At 38.4% G+C, this 12099-nt stretch overlaps 1 protein-coding gene across 2 annotated transcripts in view; it reads left to right on the plus strand.

The window, feature by feature from the left end:
* Positions 1-12099, plus strand: part of COL24A1 (collagen type XXIV alpha 1 chain) — a 136408-nt gene that overhangs the window by 81395 nt on the left and 42914 nt on the right. For both annotated transcript variants that reach the window (XM_065072646.1, XM_065072647.1), the window contains exons 25-28: positions 5023-5076; positions 6947-7000; positions 7995-8048; positions 8826-8879. In XM_065072646.1, coding sequence (XP_064928718.1) covers positions 5023-5076; positions 6947-7000; positions 7995-8048; positions 8826-8879 — 216 coding nt within the window. The remainder of the gene's footprint in view (positions 1-5022; positions 5077-6946; positions 7001-7994; positions 8049-8825; positions 8880-12099) is intronic.

Raw genomic sequence — 12099 nt, forward strand, 5'->3', positions numbered from 1 at the left:
GAAAATAGCATCTGCCTTTCAAATACCATGCTTCCCAATATAATCCTGGGTAAACCAGCTACAGATCTTATGGTCATTTTGTAACATTTTTAATACTATAGTTATGAGGTAGGAAATAGTTTCTAAAGTTTATAAGTGGAAACACCAGCTTGAATAAGAAGAAAAGGACCACACAACCAAAAGCCGATTGCTATGTGGCATACATACTGCAGTTTGCGCAGCTGTCAGCCAAGAGCTGCTCGAATGCCAAGGTTTGACATGGAGTCATTTTCTAGTCTATTCTTGCATTTTGATAATTTGAACTAAAGTGTCATTAGAGGGCAATATAGTATTAGTCACTGAGGGATTCAGAAGTAACTAATTGAACAGGCAGTAAGCTGTATGTAAACTGGCATCAGTTTACTTTATGTTCTTTATTTAGCCTTTGAAATAGCCCACATTACTAGAGTTTCTTCTTTCTGTGAGAATACACTTCCTCCAAAGCTGATCCTCTTTCCCAGTGTTCTACAGACAGGGCTTTCTCTAAAACTTCTGGTTAATCTCACCACTAAGTGCAGAATACTAACAGCTTCTGCATTCGGTTCGTACCTGATAGTGGTACAGTAGTAAGCAAATGTTCTACACAAAGGATCTATTGAAAGTCTTTGGTTTCAAAAGCCTATCTTTGATTCAGTGATATACTATTTTTGGTCAGATAAACAGTCATGCGAAAGCACTGATCTGATACAAATTCACACAGAAATTTATGACTGGCAGGTTTTTTTGTTCCAGAGCATGTGTCAACTGTCCATGACGCCTCCTTTCTCACAGATCAGCTACATCTTGTTCTACTGTGGATGATATCAAGCCCAAAGACCAGCCAGTATAAACCCTAGATCATGCTTTCTTCCTAATTTTTGTCCAGGCCTGATCTGAGTTGCATGTGTTAGGAGCATGTGTGTACAGATCCAGTATTAGTGCCTTGGATACTGAGGTCCAGATGGGTTGGTTAGAAGAAAAAAATTGGAAGTACCACTATGTCTGGCTAGCAAAACTGAGCTTAGATTTATATTTATTTCTTAGAACTTCATTTTTATACTATTTTGAGTTGTAGAGGTATTTTTATATCTATCGGTTTTGTATGAAATAGTAGAAGCTGATAGAACACCTCCTCCTGTCCCTCAGCCTCAGTTGTGTTTTTAATATAGGTAGTTTGCTTGAATCTTCAGTACTCCTCAAGTACATGTTGATCTGTTAAAGTCAAACCTAAATTTTAGCCCATTTTGGATTTTTTTTTGAGTAAGATGCCAAAATGTATAAAGTCCTTCGTGAAGTATGAAGTTGATGGGATCTTAAACGTTTAAGTTGGAATCTTAATGAGCAGGCAGAGATTATGATACTGCTGATTGCTGGATTCGGGCCAAATTTTAGTGAAAATTAATTTGAAATATCAAAAAAGTTCATAGAAAAGTGTTAATGTACAAAGATGTGTTGAGGGTTAAGATTGCGGGGTGACAATAAAACCCTGGCAGATGTATTGTTAACCCCTTCTCCCCCCCACTTCCCCCTTTCTGCCCCTTCCTCTCCCCCCCTTTCCACTCAGGACAGGTGATCGGGAGGGAAAGAAGGACAGAGAGAAGAGAGTTGGAAAAATTAACAGTGTTTTACTAATGCTACTAATAAGAATAGAGAAAATAATACAAAATATACAAAACCAATCTTGAAAATCTCAGCAACTGCAGAGCCGGCACCCAAAGTCTTGGATTGGACTCTGCAGCCAACCGGAGGTGGATTCAGTCTCTCACTAGGCCTCAGTTTGTAGGGACAGCTAGCAAGGTCCTCTCCTAATGTCGGCCATAAGCAGAAGGGGAAAAAAGGGGCAAGATCCTCGTTATCTCGCACTTTTATATGAAGTATTCACGTGAATGGAATGTTATACACAGTTGGTCAGTTTCTTGGTCACTTGTTTCTCGTCGCCCCTCTCGCGAGATGTCCATCCATGCTTATCAATAAGTTTGCATTCCATTGCTAGGTTTACCAAAACATGTGTCTGGTTCCCCAGGAAAATGCAGTTAATATGAAGGCTTTAGCTGACAGGAAAAATTCACTGAAAGAGAAACTTTTTTTTAACAAAACCAGGACAAGATGATATTATAAAATTACTTGTGTCATCTCTTTAAATTATGAATAAAAACCTTTGAAAATGCTGAATTCTAAATAACATTGAATTACAAAATTTTCAGTTAACACAGAAGAACTTGTTAGCATACAACCTGACAGGTAACTGCTTCCATATGAATGTTTGGACCCAGCTGAACATTCGTTTTGCACTACCAAGCTTTTCAAGGGATTCCTCCATACTTGGGTTTGCATTAAGTTTACAATGTGTTTTCAATTATTTAACTACAGTATAGTTGCTAACACAGAGCATCTGCTCTAGCAAGATGTTTTTGTCTTTCTCCGATGTATGTTAGTTGTGAGATTTGGTCTCTGATTAGTTTTCCACAAAAATGCTCCTGTCAAAAAAGTTTCTAAAATGCTGTTATTGTCACTGGAGAGTTTTATGCAAATCCTTGTAAATGAAAGATTGACTGTTTTTTAACAAGGTTTAAAACTGTGATTAAAAGAAAATAATCAGGATTTTTTGCTTCAATTTTCTGTTGCCTAATACATTAAATTTGATTTTTGGAATCTACCACTGCTCCCCAAAGGGTTGAAGGCATGCTGAAAGACACTGACTCAACAAATCCTCTTACGTGAGGATTAGATTCATTTGAGCCTACGTGGCTGGTCTCTGTAATAAACCAAACCAAATCATCGTGATCGTTAAGAAAACCCATAAGCAACCCAGTGCTTTAGGACTAATATATTGATGGAACAAGATGCTTTGCTCTCTGATTGCGCTTTCTCTTCACTGTGGGCTACTAATTGTTTTAAGGACCAAAATTACATTCCTAAGTAAGCTTTATTTTTCATCACTGGCCTTTACATGTACCTGTGCTAGCATTATTTCAGTCTGAGACATTTGCCCTCTGTTTTGCATGGAGGAGGGGAGACTATTTAATTAACCTGTTGTGAACTTATTCCAGTTCATTCCTTTTGAAGTCCCTATTGCCTTTACAATTTCACTGACTTCAGTTCTTGTCATCTTGACTATTTTCTTGCTTTCCATACATATACAATTCCACTCATGCAGAGGTTTTTTTCCATCTTTTGTATCACCAAAAGTACACTTTCTTCTTTTAGTGTTTTTACTGTGAATTTTCTTTATTTTAACTGTGTTTTTTCTGAGGAACAGCCATTGTCTAGGACACTTGATTCTTAATAGCTAGCTTTTGTCCTTGCTCTGGAAGGTGTTGGAGGCTAGACCTAATGTGCTGGGTCATACAACAGCACATTCGCAGTCACTGCTTTCTAGTCGTTCCTTCTCTTTCCGACCAGAGGAAGTTAAAAAGATAATGCTTTGAATTGAAAAGGGGACTAGATCAGAGGCTGTACAGTAAACGCTTTGCTGCTGGTGCAAGGCACAGCTCCCTACCTTTCTAATCAGCACCTTCAGACCTGGAAACAGTGTGGTGTTGGCTGGGAGATCAGGAGTGTCTCTGTGGAAGGACAATAGGTCTGAGTTACATCTTGGCTCTGATTACGTCTTCTGTCCTTTCTTGAAGAAGATAGTCAAAGTGATTAATCTTCAGCCTTTTGAAACCATACCTCCATACCTCTTATCTAGATGAGCAAGAGTACAGGGTAATTCTTTGTCTCAGAGGTTTCTGGCTGGTGCTGAGACCCACTGTTGTCCATGACTGGTACCAGTGGCAGCTCTCCTTCTCAAGAGTTCGTCACAAAAGTCCCTCATTCCTGCCAGTGACGTCTGGGCCTCACCTTAGTGTCAGTATCACCAGGATGAATCTTTGGCTGCTGCCAAGAGACATCTCAGTTCTGACATATAATACACAAGTTCTCACACATAATACATCAGTCTAATAGCCATAAAGATACTTGTTTATCTCTTTAGCCCCTTCCAGAAAGTAGTTTGTGCCAGTATTGCCAGCCTCAAAAGCAACTGTATTAATAGCTTATTGCAATATATTTAAACTATGAGATTTCCAGAGAAATTAGCAGTCCAAGAAAATAAGAAGCCTTAGCTACTTTGGACCTGTTATGTTAAAGTACCTGAGGCTGAACTCTACTGAAATTATACAGGTAAAACCTAAAAAATGTTTTTATATTTTTTTCAAAGGCAGAGATGTCAAATTGGAATGTTGTTTTTCTGTTCTGACATTATTTCTATGGGGGAAAACTACTACTACTCTCTTGAAAGGAATATGAGCTGTCTAGTGAGTTCTTCAGTAAGGCTTTTTGAAAATAATCTCCCTTACGTGCCAGTGCGGTGCTACTCAAGCTAGTACATTCCTACACGTATAGAGATAGTAGTGTCAATGTGTGAATTGTCATTTTACTCGTGCTTTTTAAAGTGCAAATAATTTTTGCTTTTTGAAGTGTTACAGACATGGTACAGTTGTGTATTATGTCACTAATAGGAGCTTCCACATGTCTGCCATATGCCACGAGCAGTCATGTGATACAGTCTGGACAACAATTGCTTTTTCTTCAAGCTCACTTTTTCATACTTTTCTCAGTTGGGGCCTTACCCTGTGTTCCACTGAACTTATTCCCCTTGAAATCTGTGGTCAGACCGAAGCGCTAGGAGAGCAATTATCACTTTTAATTGTATGTTTGTAAAGCTTTTAGCACTGCAAGACTGAGCTCAGTGGCAGAGCACAGTGTGATGATTAAGCTAATGTAATTTCTTTTCAAGCAGTAGCCATTTACTGTTGGTGTGTCTGGATGCAGTGATGCTCCTGCATGCATTGTAAGCCAGGTGACTTTGTGCCATCCTCACCTCCCCACAGGAGCACCTGCAGGAATAGACGAGTGGTCCTCTGGGAGGAAGAAATGTGCTGTGCTCTGTTGCTGGGGAGCTGCCAACCATGAACTAATATGGACATTGTACAAATGAAAGTCTGCTTACTTTTTGTGTAGGGATCAGCTGGCTTGCCTGGAGAAACTGGACCATCTGGAAGCCTTGGCGAAAAGGTATAGTGATGTATCTGACTACTCAGCAGCAAAAATCGGCTTTGAAACCTATTGGAGTGATAATAATTGTCGAGAGATTGTTTACTGACCACTGACAAAGCTACTATTTGTGTAGCAATTTCAGAGCACAGGGATGTAATAAATAGTAACCCAAATGCTGTTATTTGAGGTATGCATCTGGAATCCTGGGTTTTACTTGGCAATGAATTTAGAGCTGTTAGATTTGATATCTTGTTCATATTATGGCACTTTACTATCCACTGCTATTGATTCACAGAAACTGGCATAAATGATACCTGTTTTATACAGAAGTCACTGGTTAGGTGCTGCCACATGAAGAGACGAAAGCAGAATGGTAAAATCTGTCTGTATGCATTAACTGAGTAAAGACGACAACGCTGTTAGCTTTGTCTGCTGTGCAGTAACAGTTGTGTTTATGAAAGCAAAGTTCAGCAGACTTGATGTGACTAGAACAGTATAAGTAGCCTAAGCATATCTGACATGGTTTTATTTAGGTGAAGTATTTTAAAACTGAAAAACAGGAAGCTATTACTGGACTGTGTGTCAGCTTCAATTATAATAATAACGTAATTGTTTGTCAAAATGATCCAGCACCATTTATATTTATTCCCTGCAGGGCTGAATTAGTTCACCTAGACTGGTGTCTGCTATTTAGATATTTTATTGAGGAAGTCTTAATGTATTAGAACTCCCATGAAAATCTGATTATAATTTATATAATCTATGAAAGGAAATACATCAGTGGAAAGCACTGCTTGTTAAAACTAAAATTTAGACAAGTCTCATATGGTTTTAATCATAATATCATCTTAGAATTCAGTGTCAAAGGATTCTTGTTCTTTATAATTATACCAACAAAGATTACCTTGAGATACTGCTGCTAGTTTAGACAGGAGGGAAAAGGCAGTAGAAAACTAATAAAACTGTCAACAAATAGAAAAAAGCTTCTTCATGGTGCAATAATCGTTATCATTGCTATGTTGTTTCTGTAGAATTTGTCTTCCTGTTTTATGGATTAAACAGTACAATGTAAACATGCAGCGTGGATTCAAATGACAAATGTACTTCCAGCATAATTATTTTAAAGAAATGCCTTTAACAGTATGCAACATAAAATACAGTATTATCACTGTGCCATGTGTACTATTTGCAACAAAAGCATAATATCTGTATGAGGATAATCTACAGCCAAGCCTGGTGTTTAGGCTGGACGTTTTATGAACAAGAGGTGAGAAAGTGTGTAAAACAAGAAGGAGACCCTTCTTGTTTCCCCTGCTCCAGTTGCCTCTGCAGCTGCTGAGGGGCTGGTCTTGCTTTTAAATCTGTGCTTGCCTAACACATATTGAAAAATGGAGAGAGATGAGAACAGCATTTTCTTTTTTGCTTGTTTGTTGTGCTGAGTTTTATGGGTTAAATAACATAACTATAAATGTGATGCACCCAACAGAGAGAAAAGGGATCTTCTAGCTGCAGTTCACAAAGACTGATGTACCAAATCTCCTCTTCAGTCTTCTAGGAAAAGGGAAGACAGAGAAATTCAGTTTTGTCCTCTTTTCAAAATATGGGTGGGCTTGTAGGATGAAGGAGTGCAGAAATTCAATCACAGTGGGAAAAGGTCTCTGCACTGTTTCTGGCAGACAGTCCCTGCACCAACGGTGTTATGCACTGCAAAATTGTTCCTTTTTAGTCTCTTGCGGGCTGTGGGCTACAACCCCCGTGAAAGACCTCTTGGATTGCTGGGGTATTTTTATTGCAGGTCAGCCTTGCTGGCCAGATAAGCGTGGCTCAATGGACGTGGAATGAGTAAGGGAAAGAGTGCTCACTCTCATTTTATGTTTTTTTCTTAAAGGGAGACCGAGGCAATCCAGGACCTATAGGTCCTCCTGGAGAGAAAGGTGTCATGGTAAGTCACAAATAACACAGAATTCTCAATTATGTTACTTAGAAAAGCATTTTACTTTCCAAAATAGAAATAAATTCTCACGCTTCTGACTGTGCAAGCTTTATGGAAAAGAGCAGTATTTATGATGCTTTGTTCCTAGGAAGTTCCTTTCAGCAGCTTTATCCCCTCCGTGGAAGTGACATAGTAAAGTGATCTGTTGAATGAAGCAGTGGATAAACTGTAATTGTTAAAAAATGGCTTTAAGCAGACATAATAATAAATACAATGAACTGAAAAGAGAGGTAAATAAAAAAGTAAATGAATGATCTCCTTTGTAGACTGGTTTAACACAGGTTATTCTAACAGACAGGTAACCAGCATCACCTCTAATTCTAGTGCAGAGCAGTACCCAGACAACCCCTGGGTGCCCCGGTGGTGGGATGAGTGGCTTCCTGAGAACATCACTTGTCCTGAATCAGGATGTCATATTCCATGCCGCGTTGGGCAATCTAGAGGCCACTGCCATGTTAAGTAGGTTGTTGGGGCAGAAGTAAAAAGCTGTACACACATGTCCATTGTTCCACTCATGTTGAAGTTCTCAAGGAGTAGTTAGGGTTTGGTTGCATGTTTGCCAGTGAGCAAGTTATTGCTCCAGAATGTGTAGAGAACATATTTTGTCTTGGCCAATCCTGTCCACATCAGGATGTGTCCACCTTCTGTTTGCATTGTCACAGCCTTGACATGAGGATTTTGAAATTTATTTAGAAGTCAGTAAATCCCTGTCAGCTAGTGCCTCTGTGTGGGAAAACTTCATTCTTTGCTTTAATGATTCTTGTGATGTATTCAAGCAAATATATGTTTTCTAAACAAAATTTTGGGAATAAATTTTGCAAGATTGAATATTTTTATTAATTTACCTTAAATTTTTCAGGTAATTAACTGGATTTATTATTGTTGTTATAATAACAATTTTGACAAATCCATTTTGTCTTTTCTATATTTATTTCAATTCTAGGGCTACCCTGGTCCTCCAGGAGGCCCTGGACCTGTGGGGCCAGAAGGGTTACCTGTAGGTATAGAGTGGTGTTTTGGCATGACATAAAATGTATGATTTTTGAGTTGTCTTTTTATTGTGCTGAAGCTAAGAATGGTTTCTAATTTGTACTGCAGTCTATGAAACTGTCATAAAAATTTACCCATCCAGATGAAAAGTCTGTTCACCTGCTTTTTGCTAGGATGATCCATAAGAGACAGGAAAACTAATTATACCATTTACTCATTCATTTAAAAATCACCCTGTTGAGACAAGTAGGGGAACAGAATTTTTAAGGATCATTTATAATTGCACAAAAATTTTATTTTTTTAATTAATGGGTGCCTAATATAATATAAACATATTCATATGTTTAGTTTCATTGTTTATTAAAAATAAATTATATTCTAATTTGCTGTGTATTGTTGTGTTATAATTTGATTGCTATGGGTCAGACAAAACTGAATGGTTATGTACAGACAAAAACTGAATCTTTTATCATAAGTTATTAGATTTCTTTTAACATAATGTTGTTGAAATACAAGTATCCTTTAGCAATTTTGGGATGTTGGACAGAAGTAATTTATCCAACAGTCACATTGTGATTTGTTGTTCAGAGTAAAGTTACATGGAGTCTCTAATTTAGATATTTCTAGATAAATTGTGCTAACACAATTAACTGAATTTGAACTAAGAGTGAAAGTGATTGATTTGTATTGGTTGCATTGACTATTGCTCAGTGTGAATGAGCCTGGTAGTTTTCAAAAATCTGTCTATAAAAGGCAATGAATAAGAAGTTTATCTGACACGCAGGGACCTTCAGGGACAAGAGGACCACCAGGGCCACAGGGACCTAAGGGAAGAAGAGTAAGTAATATTGCTTTTTCGTGTTACTTAGAGCAGAGAGTATTGTGTTGCCAATATGAATCTGACGTGTAACCCTTTGAACTCTGTCCTCCAGATTCGATTCATTTATACTGAAATCAGACAGAGGATACTTGTATTTCCATGTTGGACATGATATGAGTCTTCATTTTCCCTCGCATTAGTTGAATGGGGTTTTGCTATTGATTTCAGCTGAGAGCAAGACCAGAACCAAAATGACCACTAGCTTTATTTTCTGTATACAAACACATGCAAATGTTGGCATTTATAACTGCCTTTGCACTGTTTCAATGTTTTAAGGGCTATTTTCTTTATCTGCTTGTCATTTACGTATTTGGGAAGACGATTAAAGTCACACGAATGTAGTTCTGGAAGAGGAAGAAGCAGAGTCAGAAGATGGCGTGTGCTAAAATCCCAAACCTCTGGTTAGATTGTCATTTCCATTTCATGCATTTTTATCAGGGAAATGGGAACCATTTTTTCACTGTATATAAGACACTAATCTAAAGCGGAAGTGAAGGGGGAATCTGTCCACATCCATTTGTATGAACATTTGATCATAATGCATAAAATCAGTATCAGTTAAATTATTGCTGTTTGTTACCTGGGGATGGCTGCCTACGTGATTTTCATAAACACTTTCCTTCATAAACCCCAGCGGTCACTTAAAAAAAAAAAGTATCTCAATATATAATATATTTGAATATCAATATATTATGTTTGAAACTATATTTTGAATACTCATTTCAATGAAATATGCAAGATTTTGAAATATACAATATTTTGCATGATCTGCGTATTCGAAATATACAATGGTTAGCAACTTCACAGTACATGACAGGATTATTCATAAGAGAAACTTCACACATTTCAGATGACTCGTCCTACTTTAGTGTGGTTTCTTCCTCCTTCAGAAGAACTGTTTTAATTTACCTGTTTGTTCATGGTACAGTTTGTAGGAACAATTTGTGAAATGTAGCATATGAAATGTAACGTTTCTATTGAAACTTGCAATAGTAGTTCTAGGTTACCCTGTATTATAGAGGTTTCCAGCTGGCAATGCTGAGTGTTTGGAGGTTTTTGTGTGTGTGGTGTTGGGTTTTTTTGTGGTTTTGGTGTTGTTGTTTAGCTTTTGGTTTTGTTTTGTTTGTGGTTTTGTTTGTTCATTTTTAGTTTCAGACATAGGGTGTAATTTATCCCAGACTTCAGTTTCCTTAAAGGGTGAAGCAGATTTGCATGTATATCCACATACACTTAGAACTTCTTGTGCTTGTTTGAAGTACCTGTCAGTAGGAGACCTGTCTGAATCTGGGTTTCCGGATTAAGGAAGTTATCTCAGCAGCTCCTGGAAAAGGACGTTCCCACCGTCATCAGAGACAATCTGTATGATATTTTGAAAATAATTTTTGTTTTTATAGATGTGCTTTTAAAAGCCTATTTAAAATGATATATTAGTAAAAATTTCTTTCTGGAGAATCCATTTGCTAATGAATAATAGGCATGTTAATTTAATGGTTATTATTTAATAAGCATTTAAATTAATGTTTAATAATGATTTATCTGTTTAAAAATATATATACTAAGAAATATTCAGCATTACTTTGATAATTTTACATGCAGAAATAGCAAATACTTCCCACATCTTACAGCTCGCCTGCTTATTTTCTGAACTGAGTATGTCATATGTATGTAATCTATCAGCGTCCAGAAAACTTGATTGAGACCCGTTTCTCTGTCAAAATTGAAATGCGAATATATTTGCTCGTGCAACGTATCTAACAAAATTGAAAGAGAATCCTTGGTTAGCTGCAGAGGTTGAGAATCCCCCCCCTGCTGATAAGCACGGTGAGCTACCAAGAGCTGGTGTGAGCAGCAGCATCCCACCCTGGGCATCCTCTGCAGAGCAGCAGCTCCTGCAGTGCCCAGAGGTGCTTACACAGGTGTGCGAACTGGAGAGGGGCTCCCGGGAGCCCCGTGTTAGGAACTGAGGCGATCTTCTGCTGGGAATAGGAATCTCTGTTTTGATTTAGAGGACCGAAGGGAAAAACAGCCTTATGGCTTCACAGGCAGGTTTGAAAACATAAAACAGAAATGCGAAGCAATTGTGAGGCTGAAAAGTAGTAGCAGCTTGGCACTGCTTTTTCTTCAGTAGCCTGATTCAATGGAACAAACAGGTGCCTTACCTCTCTGTGATTTCAGTAAGAGCATGTCTGAAAGTGAAACACGTGCTGAAGTGTTCTGCTGAATCGGGACACGCAAGCCAGTGGCCTCAGATGAGGAGTACATGCATGCAGTTATTTTCACTTTAAAATGCTGATATTTGAGCTTCCTCTAAAAAGGAATATCCCTTGGGTCTTATTGATCCTCTGGAGTTTGTTTGACTGGGGGTCTATGGGATGCAGTGAGCTAGAAGGCCAGCTCAAAAGTAATTTGTCTAAACAGTTGTCTCTGAGACTGGTACTGAACTGCTGCAGGTTGAATGTTTAACTCCTCTGGACACAGCATTCCCCTCCAAACTCCTCCTCTGATTCTTCCCTCCTGGCAAGTCCATCTGCCAGCATCACCAGAGTCAAGCTACTGATGTGAGTCCTCCCCTGCAGGGACTCCTCCCTCCCAGTAGCATCTGCTACCTGATGATTGTTTTTATGGGGGAATGAATTATTTTAATTTAGATTATATTTTGAAGGTAGAAGATAGATTTTATTTGAGAGGTGTCACATCTTCTGCCAACTGCGACAGAAATCTTTGAGGGAGTCTGTCTCTGTGATTTTGGCAGCACATCATGTAGTATGTGGCTTATAATTAAAGATCAATCAAAATAACTGCCAAACATCCCAAGCTCTGTGGAACTCCCAGTTCGGAGCTGTGGTTTGTGCATTTGTCTCCATCCAACATGACTGGGGATGCTTCAGGGAATGGGCTCTCAGAGAAGACCCACGTCCTCAGATTGTGTGAACAAACTCCCGGTGAAACCCCTGAGAAATTCATCTCCTCTCAGGATCAAAATATCAGACCCAAAGTGGAATCTCATGTAAGGAAAATATTGGGGGGACCCTAAAACCTTGGGTTTGTCGTCACTGGATTTAGAAAGAGAAGTGTCAGAACTGTGAGCTCTGTGTGGCAGGCCTCAGAAAAATGCATACCACAGTCATATACAGAAGTTAAACAGCAGCATATGGAAATTCCCCTTTGCTGTTGTGCT

The sequence above is a fragment of the Columba livia genome, chromosome 8 (genome assembly GCF_036013475.1).
Source record: "Columba livia isolate bColLiv1 breed racing homer chromosome 8, bColLiv1.pat.W.v2, whole genome shotgun sequence".
NCBI classification, from domain to species: domain Eukaryota; kingdom Metazoa; phylum Chordata; class Aves; order Columbiformes; family Columbidae; genus Columba; species Columba livia.